Raw genomic sequence first — 19,580 nt, forward strand, 5'->3', positions numbered from 1 at the left:
CCCTCTTTCCCAATTTTACATATAAAATATATAAACAATAAATAAATAAACATATCACCACGCCCAAAAAATTAAAATATTTTAAACATTTTCCTATGCGGTGAGCGCCGTAACAGAAAAAAATAAAATAAAAACTGCGCGATTCGGCATTTTTTTTTGTCACCTTGTCCCCCCCAAAAATAGGATCGGACTGTTCTATTATGGGCCAGACGTTCCATAAAATGCGGAATGCACGCTGCTTTTTTAAAAAAAAATTTGCGTGGTATCGAATAGTATGGAGTATCGCAATACTTTTTTTATGGTATCGAAACCGAATCAAAATTTTGGTATCGAAAAACCCTACTTTAGAGTACATACGGCTAAATGCAGATTTCTATTGAGAAATTCCACGTGCATTTCTGCATGTGTTATTTGTGGGTTTCTTGCAGATCTCCCTTGCATTGCAGCAGGCGGAATCAGCACTTGAAATCCGCCAAAACAATTGCCCTACTGCAGATTTCAGTCCGCATGGCAGGTCAATTTCCACACTGAAAAAATATGCAAAGTGTACAATAGATTTACCAGCTCCCATTCACTTTGCTGTATTGTGTTTTTTTCCGGATGAAAATCAGAAATGGCCTGAATGCCATATTTCGCAATCATCCCACTTGTTTACATTTATGACACTAGCACAGGACAGTGTATCTCACGTTGGCCTCATGTGGCTCAAAGCATTCCTATAAAACGTGTTTTCACAGCTCACAAGGTCGCAGCTACCTGACCAGTTCTACTTCTACTGTACCCAAAACACAGGACAGACCTTGAAAATTCACCGCAGTCGCCATTTTTATGCATTTTATTTTCGGTCTCCGGAAAAATGTCTACGTACAGTTTGTCCTCTAGCGTTTAGTGCGCTCTGGGGCTCGTGTTACATTCCAGAGGCGTGGGCGGGGAGGAGCATGCACTGCTTGTCACATGACGGTGCTAGGTGTAGTCACATGACTCTGCCAGTCTCCGAACAGTGTCTGGAGCTGCGGAGTTTTCAGCTGGTCGTCGAGAGTCCTGACGTGACAACATGGCCTACCCCGGGCTCCTCGTCCCTATAATCGTCATGACTGTGTTCTGGGGCATTGTGGGCGCTGTGCTGCCGTGGTTCGTCCCCAAAGGACCAAATCGAGGGTGAGTGTGCGCTGCAGTGTGGGAAGTTGTGAGTTCTGGGGGTGGTCAGAGACTTCTGGAGTCCTCCGTTTCCAAACACTGAGGAAGCCATCGTTATTTGCATGGTTTCAACTGGAAAATTCAATAGTAAAGAGTCAGAAAGCCGCTCAGGGTATTTACATACAAGAGGGACAGCCAGGTTACAACCCTGGTAATCTGCCAGTCTGATGGGGGTTGTAGTTATCAGGGAGGGCTGTGCCACAACTTCCTCATATCCCTTCTTCTGAGCAATTTACAAGCCCTTATGAGTCAGGGGTTCCTAGAACGAGGGGTTAATCACAGGCACCAGGAGATTTAAAAATGCAGCATGTGCCCACATGACTCCCACCACAGATTGGCACCCCTGGACCCTTTACCAAGCTTACAATATATTTGGATGTTGCAATTGTACTATTGTTGCATTTTTACCATGAGTTAGCTGCCGAGACGCAGCAATTTGTAGTTCTCGGGTCTAAACTGCACCATGCAGATAAAAAAAGGCAGGGAATGTGTTAAATCAATGAAAGAAGTTATACCCCTCAGTTCACACCACCTCCTGTCCAGCGTGGCACTCCAATCCTCCCAGCTTCGCGTGACCTGCCTGTATGCCACACGTCGCTGGACTCCCTGCCATGTACTGTTGACTAGTGTTGAGCGAACTTGTGGTTTAAGTTTGCGGCTAAAGTTCGGGTTATCGATGAATCGCGTTATGGATTCTAAATTCCGTTATGGTCCGTGGTAGCGGAATCCATAACGTGATTCTTTGATACGCCGAACTTAAAACACAAGTTCGCTCAACACTACTGTTGAGGTAAGCACTTGGTCATGTGCGGCGAGGGCAGGGAGGACTGCAGCAGTGACCTGCCTGTATGCCACACGTCACCGGACTCCCTGCCATCTACTGTTGAGGTAAGCACTTGGTCATGTGCGGCAGTGGCAGGGAGGACTGCAGCAGTGACATGCCTGTATGCCACACGTCGCCGGACTCACTGCCATCTACTGTTGAGGTAAGCACTTGGTCATGTGCGGCGAGGGCAGGGAGGACTGCAGCAGTGACCTGCCTGTATGCCACACGTCACCGGACTCCCTGCCATCTACTGTTGAGGTAAGCACTTGGTCATGTGCGGCAGTGGCAGGGAGGACTGCAGCAGTGACATGCCTGTATGCCACACGTCGCCGGACTCACTGCCATCTACTGTTGAGGTAAGCACTTGGTCATGTGCGGCGAGGGCAGGGAGGACTGCAGCAGTGACCTGCCTGTATGCCACACGTCACCGGACTCCCTGCCATCTACTGTTGAGGTAAGCACTTGGTCATGTGCGGCAGTGGCAGGGAGGACTGCAGCAGTGACATGCCTGTATGCCACACGTCGCCGGACTCACTGCCATCTACTGTTGAGGTAAGCACTTGGTCATGTGCGGCGAGGGCAGGGAGGACTGCAGCAGTGACCTGCCTGTATGCCACACGTCACCGGACTCCCTGCCATCTACTGTTGAGGTAAGCACTTGGTCATGTGCGGCAGTGGCAGGGAGGACTGCAGCAGTGACATGCCTGTATGCCACACGTCGCCGGACTCACTGCCATCTACTGTTGAGGTAAGCACTTGGTCATGTGCGGCGAGGGCAGGGAGGACTGCAGCAGTGACCTGCCTGTATGCCACACGTCACCGGACTCCCTGCCATCTACTGTTGAGGTAAGCACTTGGTCATGTGCGGCAGTGGCAGGGAGGACTGCAGCAGTGACATGCCTGTATGCCACACGTCGCCGGACTCACTGCCATCTACTGTTGAGGTAAGCACTTGGTCATGTGCGGCAGGGAGGACTGGAGTGGAGGGGTTTACATTAAGGTGTCTTCACACACCGCAGATTTTGTTGCAGAAAATTTTCCAGGATGGAAAACAGTTTCCATTCATTTGATGGAGGCACCATTCAGGTAGAAGTTTCTGAAATGAAATCTGCCATGTGTGAAGGCACCCTTAAAGTGGTATTCCAAGATTCCTAACCTACCTGACAACAGGTTCCAAAGGAGTAAAAATGGCAAACGGGTCTTTTAAATCCTGCAACTTTCCTGTTTGTGCCATGTCCACTTGCTCTGCTGTGACCTGTTGTCTATGTGGCCACACTGCCAACCTCCGTGGCAGCGGTCAGTATGGCTAAATAATGATTTGGAGCCTGCCAGCAGGTATGTTATGGATGTTGTAAAAGGCCATTCCTTGCTTTTCTCTTAAAAGGTGCCTTAAAGGAGTATTCCTACCTCAGACTAGATATTCCATAATTGTCTAATATATATGGGTCTCGCCTCTGGAAGAAACCCTGATGTCTAGAGCAGGGGTCCCTGATGCTTCCAGGTAATAAATACATGGAAGGGTGGCTGTGGATTTACTCTACACTAGGTATACCGCAGTATATAGGTTTTTCTTATTACCGTCTTAGGCCCCACACTAGGTATACCGCAGTATATAGGTTTTTCTGATCGCCCTCTTAGGCCCTACACTAGGTATACCACACTATGTAGGTTTTTCCTATTACCCTCTTAGGCCCTACACTAGTTATACTGCAGTATACAGGTTTTTCCTATCGCCCTCTTAGGCCCTACACTAGGTATACCGCAGTATATAGGTTTTTCCTATCTCTTGATGTTTTCATGGCGGTGGTGTCCTGCTCTCGCACACTACTAGATCACCTGGGGCGCATCTTCTTCATAAAGCAGTGTACACATCAGTGCTACAGCGGGGCCTAGTTTGTAGTGTAAACTTCCACCTCCCATACCTGTTTAGTGAAAGGTGAGACCAGATATGTCTAGATGTCTCCAGTAGGAAGGAGACCTATACTGTATACAGATAACAAATCACAAGTATACGGAATAGAAAAATAGGGTGCAAATATTTCCTTGTTTACCCCTTTGCAATTAAATGCCACGGATTGTCCTTGGCATACATTCTAAGGTATTATGCCACGGTAATAAGCAAACCGAACATTTTTAGTCTTTTTTGGGAATGTTATTTAGTTCTTTACAGTAGCGGTCAATGCAGAGAGAGTGTGATCTGTGTGCAGAAGAGCTGATCAGCGGGGGTCAGATAGCGATGGCTTATCCTGATAATGGGTCATGATGTTATTAAACACTGAATCACACCTTGCAGCTATTCCACGGGGTGTTATCCTGATTTTCCAGACACTTAGTCCAGCTTCACACAAGTGTATTCAGTCCAGGAAAGCGCTCAGTGTGAGGGTTGTGTTCCCCGGACGCACACTCACAGGATCATAGTGATGTATGATGTGAGTTCATGTCTGAATGCAGGGCTATTGAGCTCATAGAATACTGTGTATACGGTACAGAAACTCCGTGGTCAGGCAAGTATCAATCATTATGATACTGCCAGTTCGGTCAGCCGAGCAGTGTTCAGTCCAGACACCAGGTGTGGAGAACAGAGGGTTGTGCGTGTTGAAGTCCAACAGGCTAGATTCTTCTTCAATCTGGGATCAGACGAAAGTCAGGACACCCCAATACACATTAGATGGCTGGCCAGCCATTCCGATGCTCCTCTGTGTATGGCCACAGTTAAAGGGGTTCTCAGGATAGGTCAGCAATAGGTCATCAATAGTAAAAGTCCAGGGAACCCCTCTAAGCTGCTAATCTGCCATATTTGTGCAGAGGAGTTCCTTTATTCCTTCCTCTCTATATTGTCTTTCTCAGGGGTGCGGAGGTACAGTAGGACAGTCACCCGCAGTAACCAGAATCTATTCAGGAGCAGCCTGTGGGGAACTATTCATTAGAGAGTCTGAAATACTCCATGGAGAATGGGCAGGAGTACTGTAGTACTTTTATGTGAAGGTCTGCTGTAGGGTGAAATGCCCCTATGTGCCCCCACACACAGAATGATGCCTCATTAAATCCCCTCAGAACAAAGTGATGTTCTCAAACTGCCCCCCTCACACAGTATGATGTTCCCCTCATAGTGATACCCCCATTAAAGGAGTCTTCTGGTTTATAATGATTTAGTGGCCCCCTCACAGGGTTATGTTCCCTAAGGCCTAGTTCACACTTCAGTGTTTGGTCAGTGATTTCCATCAGTGATTTGTGAGCCAAAACCAGAAGTGGAGCCTCCACAGACATGAGGTAGACGGGAAAGATCTGCTCCTGCTCTGTGTTTAGAGTTGCACCTGGTTTTGGCTCACAAATCACTGATGGAAATCACTGACTAAACACTGAAGTGTGAACGAGGCCTTAGAGTTGGGTCTTCAGTGTAAATACTCACCGACCCCATGTTCCCCCAGCGAACAGAGTGGATCATGCTTGTTCAGCTCTGCGCTGTTCTGTCTGTGGCGCAAGGAAACGCGTAACTAGCCTAATTCTTTGTTTATAAGGATGTTTTATCATCATGAAAATGGTCTTAATTTTAATTTCCGAGCCTAACATTAAAGCCTTGTGTGTCATGTATGTCTTTCCCAGGGTCATCAATACAATGCTGGCGACGTGTGCGGTCTGCTGCTACTTGTTGTGAGTATAAACAGCCGTGTTTAGTGTGCAGTGACTTTGATCCGCCCTTGTCTGTCTACTGCTCAGCCCTGGAAGATCTCGAGTATAAAACCTCCTGACATGACTGCCGTAGTAAATAACTCTCTGCCACATTAATCACCATTCTGGAACATCTATTTATATATGCCTTTCCTCTATTATTCCTGCTAGAAGTAATGACCTGTCCACCTCCTATCTCAAGAGCGGTGCCCTGTCTTATATTATATAGAATTTATAGCATTTATTTTGTGTAACTCTATAGATTCCAGGTCTCACAGGGCCACACAGCCTTATAAATTGTATAATATTGTGCAATCTATCCAGAACGGGACCTCACACTGACGCACGCTGCGAGTTCCTCGCGTTGAACTTGTTGCTGTGTGTCTAGCCTAATCGTTGGGTTTACATGATCCGAGGAGCAGACATTTATCCTTCCTGACGAAGTGTTTCTTTTACATGCAGCAATCACCTCCACAGTATGAGGACAAGGGATGGCTATTGCGACCCTCATACAGCTGCATTATTTCTGGACAGCAGATCCCACTTTAGACTGCACGATCTGCTATCCAAAAATGATAATCTAGGTGCCTGCAAGAACAACAGGATCACCCAATGAACCAGTGTTTTACTAATTGACTAGGTGATTGGCCATTCCTTTAGGGCTCATGCACACGGTCGTCATTTTTCTGGTTGGCAAATTGCAGATCCGCAAAAGACTGACACCGGCCGTGTGTGTTCCGCATTTTGCGGAGTGAACCGTGCTGCTCTCCGTAAAACTGCCAAGAATAGGGTATAGTCTATTTTTTTGCAGTCCTATAGAATGGACATACGGATGTGAATGCTGTCCGCATCTTTTGCAGCCCCATTGAAGTGGGGGAAGTTTGTTGGGTCCACATCCAACCAATAAGAAATCTGTTTGTGTGCACGAGCCCTTAGATGGGCAGGTTATTGGGAACGAGCAGGTTAGTGTCTATAGGAACGTTCATCCCCAATAATCTGCCTGATAGTCGGCTCTGTAGACCCGCTGTAAGACACTTTTGTGAGATGGCTTTGATGGGGTGATTGTGTTTACAAGGTTGGTTCTTCTGGAGCTTTCCCGGGAACGTCCTCTGTGAAGGCCTGCAGGAAGGCACTTGATTTTTCTAACCTTCAAAATAAAGGTTAATTGTAATAATGAAACCCATAATATACTTGATAACATCTCTGCAGCTTCTGGTGTAGGTGGAAAGGTTCTCTGCCCATGAGAAAAAGCAGGCCAGCAGGTTGTCATGAGATGAATGTAGACCAGACTCCTGGCCGGCTCCCAGTTTCCACCACACAAGCTCTGGCTGAAGGTTCGCATTAACCCCTGCTTGTTTCTGGCTTTGTCTAGCAAGTCCATGTTTTACACCACAATGAACTGGTCTTTATTGGGAGCGTTGTGTGACCTGATTTATTGCCCCCGTACACTGTACACGTCAATCCCACATAAGAATGTAGACCACCTAGTGTGCTAGGCTGTGGATTTTTTGCTCACCTTGAACATCCAATGCAAGTAAATGAATATGAATATTCAACATGCTTTATAATCCCCCATGGAGCAGCCGTAGGTTAGCCTCAGTGATTGACTATGAGGCTAATCTTCATACGGATCCGCTGCCACATCTGCAGCGGAACTCAGTCCGCATTTCTGCAAAGGATTCTCACTATGAGCATAGTCTTAAATGTAAAAATGGTTGGAAATGACATTGCCATTTGCAGGGAGGAACAGTAGCCCTGTGCTGTGGTATGAAACCACTAGTCCCAGCATGCCAGTATAAATGCCGTAGTCCCATTTGGTAGGAGCACTGTATTACTAGTATCCAGGTAGAATCTGGTTGTCCTTTACCCGTTGGTCAAGGGCATTTTGGTGACTTTTCTATATTGCAAAATGTTGATGTCTACTGTCAAGGCTTGGCCCAGTTCCACACAGCATGGGAGCAGGGGATGTATGAGGCAGAATTAGGGAGCTTTATCTTCCAGGGTCTAGAACCCTGGGGAAGGCAGTAATGGTTGGAAAACTGACTGTCACCCAACTTTCCCAGAAACAGATATAGGTAGGAAAGGACTTGGGCCTCTTTCACACAAGCAATATGTATTGTGTCAGGATTGGTTCAGGGGAAAAACGATGTTCAATCAGTTTTTTTTCTGCGATTTGTATTCAGTGTGTCTGTTTTTGTTTCTGCATGGATGCAATCAGTTTTTCACGCGTGTGAAGAAAAACTGAAAAATAATGATCTATATCCGCTAGTAACCATCCATGAAAAACGTATTGCATCTGGCTGCCTGCCTTTACTTCTATGGAGCCAGAGCTGCGTGAAAGACGCCAAATGTAGAACATGCTGCGACTTTCTCCTAAATGCAGAGATGATGCCTGAAAAACGTATGTACACAGAACCAGTGAAATAACTGGGTCGGGATTTAGTCTGGATGCTATACGTTCACTACACAAACCACATCTGGATTTAAAATTTGCTGGTGTGAAAGAGGTCTTAGGGTCCATTCACACGTCTGCAAATGGGTTTGCATCCGTTCCGCAATATCTGGAACGGGTGCAGACCAATTCATTCTCAATGGGGCAGGAATGGATGCGGGGAGCACTCTATGTGCTCTCCGCATTTCCGGAGCGCGGCCCCGGTCTTCCGGGCCGCAGCTCTGCAAAAAAAAAATGTCATATTTTTGCGGACAAGAATAGGCAGTGGGGGGTGCTGTCCGGGTGTATTGCGGATCCGCAATACACTACGGACGTTTGAATGGACCCTTAATAGAATATTATAAACTCACTAAGCATAACCCAAAGACGTAATAGATTTTTTTTTTTTTTTTTTTTTTTTTTTTTAGTATATACCTGGCTTGGCTTTGCGTCATCCTTCGTTGACTAGGGGCCACATATTGTAACCCACAGCAATGTTAGTACTCATCTAGTAAATGTCAGTATGTGGCTCTATAGACTGACGATTACTATAGTTACATGTGTGTTCATGGAAGATCTGTATAGTTATGCATCAAGCCTCTCCTAGTTTAAAGGGAGAGTCCAGCCAGAAATAGATGCATGTAAGAATATCACACTGCTGGGTTTCTGTTTTATTGCAGCCCTAAACACATATGGACCAGATGAAGGTCCCCCAACCCAGCCCTGACCACGTATTGCGGTCACATACAGCAGTGATGGCCATACGTGCCTGCAGCCTGGTCCACAGAAGTCTATCTTAGTTATCTAGACAGCTAAGCCTACTACTCCCTTAGGATAGGTTTCTACATTCAGGTTTTTTGATCCAGTTTTTGTATCCAAAGCCAGCAGTAGATTCAAAACAAAGAGAAGATTTAGGGGACATCTATTAAGACCATAGTATTACACATTGGTCTTAATGCCCCTTAATAGTGGTAGTGTATCTGTGCACCAAAACGGCAGTCTACACCAGCCTGGAGGCAGTTATAGATGCCCTGTATAACCTAGACCAGTTACCAGATGTGGCAGGCTGGCTCCCCTCGGCACACTTTTTTTTCAAAAAGTCGTAAGCAGGGCTCCGAAACCCCCAAAAAGTCCCAAACATTTGCCCAACTATGATGTGTGCCAAACTTTGTGACTTTCTGGCTAAAAAGGGGAAAATAAATTTCCCCCTTAGTCTTTCTACTATATGTATCCTCCATTTATGATCGTTTCTCTGCTTTGACTTTCGAAACTGCATCCAAAAACCTGAAGATGAAAACCCAGTCTTAGGCCTCTTGCACATGACCGTATGGCTTTTTCATTATTTTACGATCCGCAAAAAAAAGGCCTTAGACTTGATGCATGCATGGCCATTTCTCCAGCCTGGAGATGAGCTATGCTTTCATACTACTCATGTTAATCCTCGCCTTCACCACACAACTGTTCCTCACCATCTATCTGGGATTTTTTGCAACCTATTCCGAAGAGCCAGTGTAGGCAGGAAAGTGGGGGGGTGGAGGCAACAGGGCAAGTACCCCTTGTGACCTCCCTAAATTTTTGGCCCTCCACATGCCTTTAACACGATATTTTGATCAAACCACCAGTAATTTGAAGGGACATTTAGTTGGATGTCTGCTGATGTCTCCCTGAGGTATTGGTTGGGGTCTGAGATGGAAGAAACGAATGTGTAGCCCGGCAGACTGGAGGGAACCTGCAGTGATTTCAGCAGGATGATTCGGCTGTATTGGAGGAATCGCACATCATGCATTTCTTTCCCGGATATGTAGGGAATTGCGCCTCCGGTTTGGATGTCCCATGGGTTAATGTATTGTGTTAATCCAATAAATACATGTTTGTTCCTTTCTGAAGCCTAGCAGTGACATTACTATATGTATAGGGTTCAGGCACATCGGTAGTCCCCTTCATGTTACATACATTGCCATCACAAAAAGGAAAAGCCGTAATCTCCGTGGTGAAGTGAACCAAGGGATCTATCTCGAGGAGCTGCTGGAATTTCTGGGGCAGCGTTACATAACCACGCTCTTTCCTACAGCTCTGCAATCTCTGCCTAGCTCACTCGTGTTTTTTTTTTTTTTTTTCCTAAACCCTGCAATGCAACAAAATAAGGCTGGAAAGTGCGGTGTATGAGCCCCATGAGGATGCCGCACTGGCAACATTAGATGCTGAGTAACTAAATGCACAGCGCAGCGGATGATCAGTTCAATGGCGTGACGTACCCTCTTGTCATGTACATGATGTAAGAAATGCGCCATAGCGTAGATCCGTTTTCATGCTTTTTTTTGTCTCTGATGCTTTTACATTGATATATACCATGTAGTACTTTATATAGGAGCGGTTAGCCCAAATCCGTAACGCATTTTACAAGGGGATTGCAATCCTTGGAAGGCCCTGAAAAGCGTATGGCAGCCTATGTATGCTGCTCAGGTCACCATAAACAGCAGCTGGTTCTGCTGAAGGATCTGTAGAGCAATGCTGGATACTTCCATGAACGCTTACTGGTACCGGTCTGGGATTCACTTTCAAAGAGTTCTAGATTATTGATTATATAGTACAGTGACTTGACTGCCAGCGTGTGTCATTATGGTGAAGGATACCTGCAAACTAAGTTGGGTTCACATCACAATTCTACCATCCGTTTATCGTATACAAAAAAAGTATGCGTTAATGGATGCTTCTGACTGCTGACATACTGTGGCATCTGTCACCATAGAGTTCCATTGTAAAAAAAAAAAAAAAATCCAGCATAATTTAGGTTGTCTGCAAATCTGTATCTTTCCTGTATGTCTCCAGCACTATAGATTTGGTTGCTTGATATCTGGTCATGATCTAATGCGTCTCATGTGTTCTCACATACAGCTGGCTCATTGCAATTCTGGCCCAGTTAAATCCTTTATTTGGACCTCAGCTCAACTCTGAAGTGATCTATTACCTGAAAAACCATTGGCCTTAAACCAGTTTGCCTTATCCAGGTAAGGGATGACAGTGATTTCATAGAACATGTAATAGTGGAGGTGGCAGATTGCAGGCTTCTAGTTCCTCTCATTTTCAACCACATTGGGGCGGATTTACTAATACTGTCCAAGGCCTCAGTCACACGTTCCGCATGTGGACCCATTCACCTGGCCGCAAAAAATCCACATCCATGGGGCCATGCTGCAGATTATACAACATGTGCTATTCTTGTCCAAGAATAGGCATTTTGACAATGGAGCCTGCAAAAAATACAGGATGCATGCAGCCGACATCCGCAATTTGCAAGACTGATATGGCCTGTAAATATAGCCTCATTTTTTAGACACCCCATTCTGTTAGATGCGGTGAATGCATGAAATACTGTCTACCAATTCACCAGGGACTTTTCGCTTTGGGGCTCATGCACATGACAGCGCCATGTTTTGCGCATCCGCAAAACACGGATGCTGCCCGTGTGTGTTCCTCAATCTGCAAAATGGAATGGGTTGCCCATAATAGAAATGCCTATTCTTGTCTGCAAAACGGACAAAAATTGAACATGTTCGGATCTTTTACAGCCCTACTGAAGTGAATGGGTCCGCATGTGAGCCGAAAAAAATGCGTCTTGGATGCGGATCCAAACCACGTTTGTGTACATGAGCCCTTAGGCTGTGTTCATAAAAGGCAGATTAATTGCAGAAATTTCTGCTGCTGGGGGGGGTGGCGGCTCTCCGTTGCGTGCCCGGGGGGGGGGGGGGGGCTCTCCGGTGCGCGCACAGGGGTGCCCTCAATGTATTTCATGGCAGGTTTGCTGGGGAATAGGGGTGAGTATCAGATATTATGAGCCAAAACCAGGTGCGAGTCAAAACCACAGAACAGGTAGAGATCTTTCCCTTACACCTTACCTCTGAGTGGGCTTCACTACTGGTTCTGGCTCCCAATAACTGACGTAAACAAGTCCTCACTGATCTGGAGTCAGCGACAGGTGTTCTGTACTTGTACTAAAATAAAAATAGTCCGGAATCATGTATGATTGCGACTGGGATAAAGCCCTTCGCAGAGGGCAGAAATGTCTGATACCCGGCACTCCTGGTGATCCGCTGTTTGAAGAGGAGGCGGTGCTCCATGCCGAAGCTGCTTCCTCTTCATTACAGTGAAGGGAGACTATGTTCTATTCATTTCTGTTTGTTTATGTTGTTTCAGTATCACTGATTTCTAATTGTCTGTTTTATTCTCCCTTGTTTTCCAGGACAATAACCAGATGAAGACTTGCCTTAATGTTTTCCAGTACCTTAAATGCCTTAATACTTGTATTACTTGAATTTTCTCAGCTGTTAATGCAATCCTAATACTTGGACACCATGTTGCCTTTCTTCACTCTAAATATCCACATTGTACTCCATGAGTCACATTTTATTTGGGACCCTAAGTCTAGTAATTCTGTTAAAGTGTTAAAGTGTATCTGACTGATTATAATCCACATTCCAAAAATCAATAGAACAAATGAAGATGAGAAACACTGTAGTGTGTGTGTATATGTATGATATATATATTATATTACACATACATACACCCCCCCTTGAATTCACTGCTATAACCCATTGCCAGAGAAGAGAACTATCATCTTCATGGAGAGATTGGGGCCATATGTAGAGGAGAGGAGGAGTGAGCTGCAGGAGGGAGGCAGAGAAGCACACAGAGGCTGCTGAAGGTTCTAGTACGTTTTCTACGTCACCACAGTGCTGGATTCACAGCAACATTGCTCAGTACTGCTGCATAATGGCCTCCATTACTGCTGCTTTTTCTGAGTTTCTGTGACCTCCCCTCCCTCTGTCATCAAACAATGGGGACTTTTTTATATTTTATATATTTTATAAATTATTGGACACTAATACAGGAAAAAAAAAAGTGTTTGCTGTCTTTCTCTTTAGTACTCAGTGATCTCCTATTTTCTTAATATTTTCAACAAAGTACATACTGTTCCTGGTCCTTATCACCACAGCTCACTGTGTGCCCTTTTAATCAGGCTCTTGGAACTCGTGTTTTTAGAAGAATAAAAAAAATAGTATTATGGAAATTCAGAGTTTCCTGTATGTTCTACATTGAATGTCATTATCTGTTTGAGTGGTGTGTTATACTAAATCTTTAAAAATAGTAGTTTTTATTATTAAATCATAGGTTAAAAAAAAAGAAAACCTAAAAGGGAACTGCCACGTGCTGTGTTAGAGTATCAGGCTGTCTGTAAGGTGCTGTGCAGCTACTAACAGTTACAGACCCACTGAACAGCCCCTCTGGCTGCGATGTACTCGAACGCAGCACGGTGATACCACTGCGCTGTGTTCGTTCACCAAATGCATCATCTGGCATACAGTCGGGCAGGAACTCGCAGCATTAGAAGTCATTACGATGCTATGAGCTCCTGTCAGAGGAGCAGTGTTCAGTCGGAGAAATGCAGCCATTACACGGACCATGTTACAAAAAGATACAAAATAGGGCTCTTGCAACTTTTTGACCTTTTTTGCACAAAAATTTGTAACTTGTTTTTCGCATTTTTACACCATTCCAGTTTTAAAAAGTGGGTGAGAGTAGGTGTAGTTAGCCATGTTAACCCCTATCCCAACTGACCACTGGCTATATATACGACTTATCTGCACATGCCCCGTGCAGATAGCATGTGTATATACACATGCAGGCAGCGCTTTAATCCCAGCGCTGGGATTAAAGCTCCTGCAATCTAGCAGGAGTAGGGATAGGGGTGTGAGACACAGTGGGGACCCTGAAGTGAAAACCCTATGGAGACCCTGATCAGCTCTGCCTCTGTGTATTCCCCCACCCCCCACAGGGGGCTGTTTCCCCCTGTAACTGAGGCTCCAGTGGATTCTCTAGTTAAAGTGGAAACAGCGCAAGTTAAAAAATAAATAAAATAAAAAAGACCTCCAGACCTCCATGATTTATTAGACGAAAAATTGCCTGGACATTCACATTGGGGGCTTTTTTTTTTTTTTTTTTTTTTTTTTTTTTTTTTTAATAGGCCTGGTCATGAAAGGGTTAATTAGTTTCACTTCAGTTATCACTGCAACTTTTTTTAGTCACAAAGTCACTCCTGCTGACCTAGCATTTCTAGACCAAAGTATTAGGTTTAAAGGCGTTTTCCAGTTTGTATCAACAACCTTTAACATAATTTATGAAGGAAGCTGTAATTTTGCAATGTATTGATTTTAGTTTTATTGCTCCTATCTATTCTGGGCTGGGGTCACCTTGTCCATGCAGCCCTTCCTTCCTGTGATGTTCCGTCCATGGCCATGAAGGGGGTGTGGCTATGTAACTAGCTGTGTGGGAGGAGCTATAAACCAGCTGGAAGCTGTTAGGAGCAGTGCTGAACCTGCAGTTGAAAAAGGGGTTTGGTTGGATATAGGATGGAAACCGGAGTGATAGGTTTACATGGTAAGAACACATCAGGAGAGGTATGCCGCTACATGAGCAGATCTGTTTAAAACCATAGTTAGGCCTCATGCACACCACTGTTGTCGTGGTCCACATCTGAGCCGCATTTTTTGCGGCTCAGGTGCGGACCCATTCACTTCAACAGGGCCGCAAAAGATGCGGACAGCACTCCGTGTGCTGTCCGTTGCTCCGTTCCGTAGCCCCGCAAAAAAAAATCTAGCATGTCCTATTCTTGTCTGTTTTGTGGACAAGAATAGGAATTTCTACAATGGGCGCCCGTTCCGTTCTGCAAATTGCGGAAGGCACACGGGTGGCTTCCAGTTTTTGCGGATCGCAAAAAACGGAACGGTCGTGTGCATGAGGCCTAATCCTGGAAAACCTGTTTGAAGATGTGCTAAGTTTAACAAAATACACCAATGCAGGCTCAAGCAAAACGGACTTAAAAAATGACCCTCATCATAACTCCACCTGCCCCCCCCCCCCCCCCCCCTCTTTAGAGGGAACACGTATAATTAGTTTTCTGCCTGTTGAAACCAGATGGTGACACATTCTTTTCATATAACATTTTTATATGGACTAGGGGACCTCACTGACTTCTATGGGCATGTTCTAGGATCCTGTGTGTGTGTATATATGTGAGCCATATGCAATACAAAGTATGGCTCGCCTGAAATGGTGAATCCGACAGTGCTGAGAAGATGTATCACCTGCGGTTCTTCAGCTTGTTCATGAAGACTGATATCACATGGACCCCATTCTCAATGGAAAAACCCTGAATGTCAGATTTAAAAAAATGTCAGCTGAAAACATGTCTTGCACCAAATCAGAGTGCCTTCACAGGCTGCAGATTTTGAATTTTTTTTGCAGAAATCTCTGTGACTGAAAATCGCCTCTATTCATTTGAATGGGGCGGCAGCTACATGGATTTCTGCAAGCCCTATTAAGCGGCATGGAACTGATTTTCAGTCATGGAGCTTTCTGCCAGCACAATATGCACCTCCCTCTCAATTAATACTGTCACACTATGGAAGGCAATTTTCTACAAATTACACCGATTACAAGGGTGTGTCCGGACTTTTGCCTCACCCTATATATATGTGTCATTCTAAATTTGCCTGTGATAAGCAGATAACTGCAGTAGAGTGATCTGTACAGATCAAGAAGTGGCACCTAATATTGGGTTTAGGACTCATTTTTCAGTCCTCAAAACACGGATACCAGCTGTTTGCCTTCCACTAGGGCTGAAACAATTACTCGAATAAATCGAGTAATTCGACACAATTTTTTTGCATCAAGTATCTGTTTGTGTCATGTGACCATGGAGCGGGAGTGAAGCGCTTGCTATTACTTACCGCTCCATGGTCACCCGCTGGCCCGTGCGCTGCACTGTATCCTGACACAACGTATGGGTGCACTGTGACCTGATGCTGTGTGACGTCAGCGCAGCGTGCAGAGAAGAAGACTGAGGAGCTGTGGAGCAGCGCCCCTACAGGAAAGGTAAGTACTGGCCACTCCATGTGCACAACCTCAATGTAGGAGTGAGGACGCTGCCATGAGCACACTGCAGAGATCTGGGGTGGCATGGTGTGGGCAAGGAGGATACAGGGACTGCAGGCGATGCACACTTGCAATCTTCATTACTGCTGAGCTCAGGGCTTCCAGAGCCCAGACAGACAATCTATGAAAAGCATCCTGACTGGGCGGCGAGCGAGCGGCACTAACACTCCGCAGTCAATGAGATGATTAGCAAGAAGCTGAAGAGTCTGGAGAAGGGCACAGTCAGCATGGAGGGGGCGTATGTAATAAACACCAGGGTGTGAGCTGCAAGCTCAGCGATAATAGGAATGAAAACTACTATAGGGAGCCCCCCCATAAATCAGTGCTCAGGGGTGTAGTCCTCATCACAGGTGGATTGTGACTGAACCTGAGAGAGAGTGCCTTTGTGAACAGAATGCCAGAACCACAGTAAAGACTGACACATGTCGGGAGAAGGGGGGGTCACCGCTTCTTCTATGTAATATATTTATTTATTTTATGCACCTATATAGCACTACTATATTCTATAGACATTAGCATCCAACTGTCCACAATGGGGCTCACAATCTAAGGTCAGAGAAAACCCACACAAACACAGGGACAACATGCAAACTCCATGCAGATGTTGTCTTTAGTCAGATTCAAACCTAGGACCCCAGCGCTGCAAGGCACCAGTGCTAACCACTGAGCCACCATGCTGTCCATATATATATATATGTCACCGAGTCATGCTCTATGACTGGATGACTTACCTCCTGCTGTCCAGGGCACTCTGGACCACTGCCGCCTGGTTCATCACTCGGACTGGCTCTTAGGGGGGCAAGCTGATGGCACTGGGGTGGGGGAGTGCTGAAGGCACTAGGGGAACGGAGCTGATGGCACAGGGGGGAACTAATGCACTTGGGCTTATCATACAGGGGGGAATGAAGGGTGTTGGGGACTGATGGCAGGGGGGCTGATGAGTTTTTATAAAGGAAAACAGTCTATAAATAATTTTTTTCTTATTAGAGTACTCGATAACTAAAATAATCGTTTACTGCAGCCCTGTCCGTAATGCGGTCAAGAATAGGATAAGTTCTATATTTTTGCAGGGCCAAGGGGCGGACATACGGATGCGGAGTGCTGTCCGCATCTTTTGTGGCCCCATTGAAGTGAATGCGTCCACATCCATTCTACAAATTAAAAACCTATTCAAAAACGCCACACGTGTAATACAAAAAACATCTTTATTAAGTGTCCACAATTCGACATACACTAAAAATATCAGACAATGAGAAAAACATTGCAGGTAGGTGCTATGATAGATGATATACCCCACCAGACTCCAAATCTACATATGCGATATTGTTGTATAACACTTGTGCAACATTGATTGTAGTAAATAAAGCGGACTCTCCATAATATATACCCAAAATGATTAATGCCAGAGGCCAACTATCTGCCAGCAAAAATAACGTGACAATAATCTCAATATAATATGGACAATTGATCAGACTCGGACATAAAAGTAATCAGTTTAGTATGAAAGGGGATCAGCCCTATTCGATCCGGTCCAAAAGACCATAATCAACCTAAAAAAAAAAGTACAAAAAGAAGAGCACATAGCAAGTAAACACATACCTATTCAGAGCTGGAGGGGGCTTGGAAAACCCCAACGTACATGTCACTGCGCTTCTTCTGGGGAATCAATATGTGGTCACTGTGAAAACTGCAGGATTTTTAAAAAAATATAAATAGTGACATGGAAAAGTAAATATACCACCAGAATTTTTTTAAAGCGACTCTCTATGCTCCAATTACCAAGGCTCTTATTTTTCTCTCCAGAGGGTTATTAATCCGGCTTTGATGTACTAGGAATCCACTGGCTTCTTGGTGAGCCTGTGATAAACTTGGGGTACCTGCAGGAGGCAGGGTGCAGCAGCCTGAACCAAAGAGGAGGCAGAAGGTGTCTCAGACTACCTTAGACTCCCTGCAAGGACTGTAGTGGCCCATAATCAGTACTGTATTATACATCCATGGTGCACAGATCCCGTACCTACGTATGCTTCCAATTTTATATGGAATTTATGCAAAATAGAAAATTTGACATGTTCTAACACATGGCATATTCTCCCCTCAAAGAACTGGGGAGATTTATCATGAGGGAGGTTTTTAAAGCCTATCTTGCAGGAGTCAGAGTTGCTGTCATTTGCGCCAGATTTATCAAACGATGTTTGATAAAAGTTGGAGCATCTTTAAAGGGGTTCTCTGGGAATTAAGAAAATAAAGTTACTGAAAATACCTAAATATTACTTTATTATAAATATATCCTCAAATACCTTTCATTCGTTAGAATGCCTCGTTTGGTCTAGGGAGCAATCATTAGGAGAAGCAAAATGGCCGCCGTCCTATTAGTACACACAAAACCTGTCCTAATAATACAGGAAGACAAGCTACTTCACAACACTGAGCTATAGAGCTGCCTCATCCTCTTCTCTGCTTGTCAGGGGTTATTATCCAGTATACAGATGATAAGACCTTCAGCTGATTCTCTATAGAAATGGAGTTCATAAGGAGACATGAAGTACAGACAGGACAGACTGTGGTAATGTAGGGCTGTGGTAATGCAGACAGTATACTAGTGCTGCATCCCCACCTCCTCTCTGTACTTCATGTCTTCTCATGAACTCCATTCCTACAGAGATTCAGCAGAAGATCTTATCATCTGTATTTAGGATCATAACTCCTGATCATAACCCCTTTAAAGGGAACCTGTCATCAACTTTATAGTGACCTCACTGAGGGCAGCATACATTAGTGACAGAAATGCTGATTTCAGAGGTGTCACTCATGGGCTAAAAGTAAGTGGTTGCCGAGAACCAGCATCATAATCATTGCAGCCCGGGCCTGGAAAAGAGTCACGGCTACCTGAGAAGAGTCCTGGTTATTCCTAATCTCCTGCTCTCTCCCCATCTGCTGATGATTGGCAGTTCTCTCCTAGAGAGAAAGAGAGAAAACCAGGTAGAAGCCGGTCAGTCATCAGCAGGTGGGCGGGAGAGCAGGAATTCATCAATAACCAGGACTCTTCTCAGGAGGCCGGGACTCTTTTCCAGGCCCAGTCTGCAAAGATTGTGATGTTGGTTCTCGGCAACCACTTACTTTTAACTTATAAATGACAGACCGCTGAAATCCACTCATCTGTCTCTACTTTATACTGCCTGTTAGTATGGGCAGCATAAAGGTGATGACAGGTTCCCTTTAACACTTCTGTCTTCAGATGTCGCTTTCTGCACCACCTCTTTACTGGTGTAATAATGTGACATTTAAAAAAAAACTTTTTTTTAAAAGCCTGAAACCAGAATTCTGGATTGCATGGCTTGATGAATTCCCCCCATTGTTTTCAGAGAATTCAGGACCTCACGTGGATTTACAGATCCTTAATAAAGATCTGTCGGGACCCTGTGCAACCAGGTGGTTCAGCCCTCACTTCCTCATTATTGTGCATGC

The 19,580-nt window shown here is 45.1% G+C and overlaps 1 protein-coding gene across 1 annotated transcript; it reads left to right on the forward strand.

The window, feature by feature from the left end:
• Nucleotides 1-963: 963 nt before the first annotated feature.
• Nucleotides 964-13,191, forward strand: ATP6V0E1 (ATPase H+ transporting V0 subunit e1). Its single transcript, XM_044280735.1, has 4 exons — nucleotides 964-1,158; nucleotides 5,627-5,674; nucleotides 11,019-11,131; nucleotides 12,364-13,191. The coding sequence occupies exons 1-3, from the start codon at nucleotides 1,055-1,057 to the stop codon at nucleotides 11,110-11,112; spliced, it is 246 nt and encodes an 81-aa protein (XP_044136670.1). The 5' UTR covers nucleotides 964-1,054; the 3' UTR covers nucleotides 11,113-11,131; nucleotides 12,364-13,191.
• The last annotated feature ends 6,389 nt before the right edge of the window (nucleotides 13,192-19,580 follow it).

This window comes from Bufo gargarizans, chromosome 2 (assembly GCF_014858855.1).
Source record: "Bufo gargarizans isolate SCDJY-AF-19 chromosome 2, ASM1485885v1, whole genome shotgun sequence".
Taxonomy (NCBI): domain Eukaryota; kingdom Metazoa; phylum Chordata; class Amphibia; order Anura; family Bufonidae; genus Bufo; species Bufo gargarizans.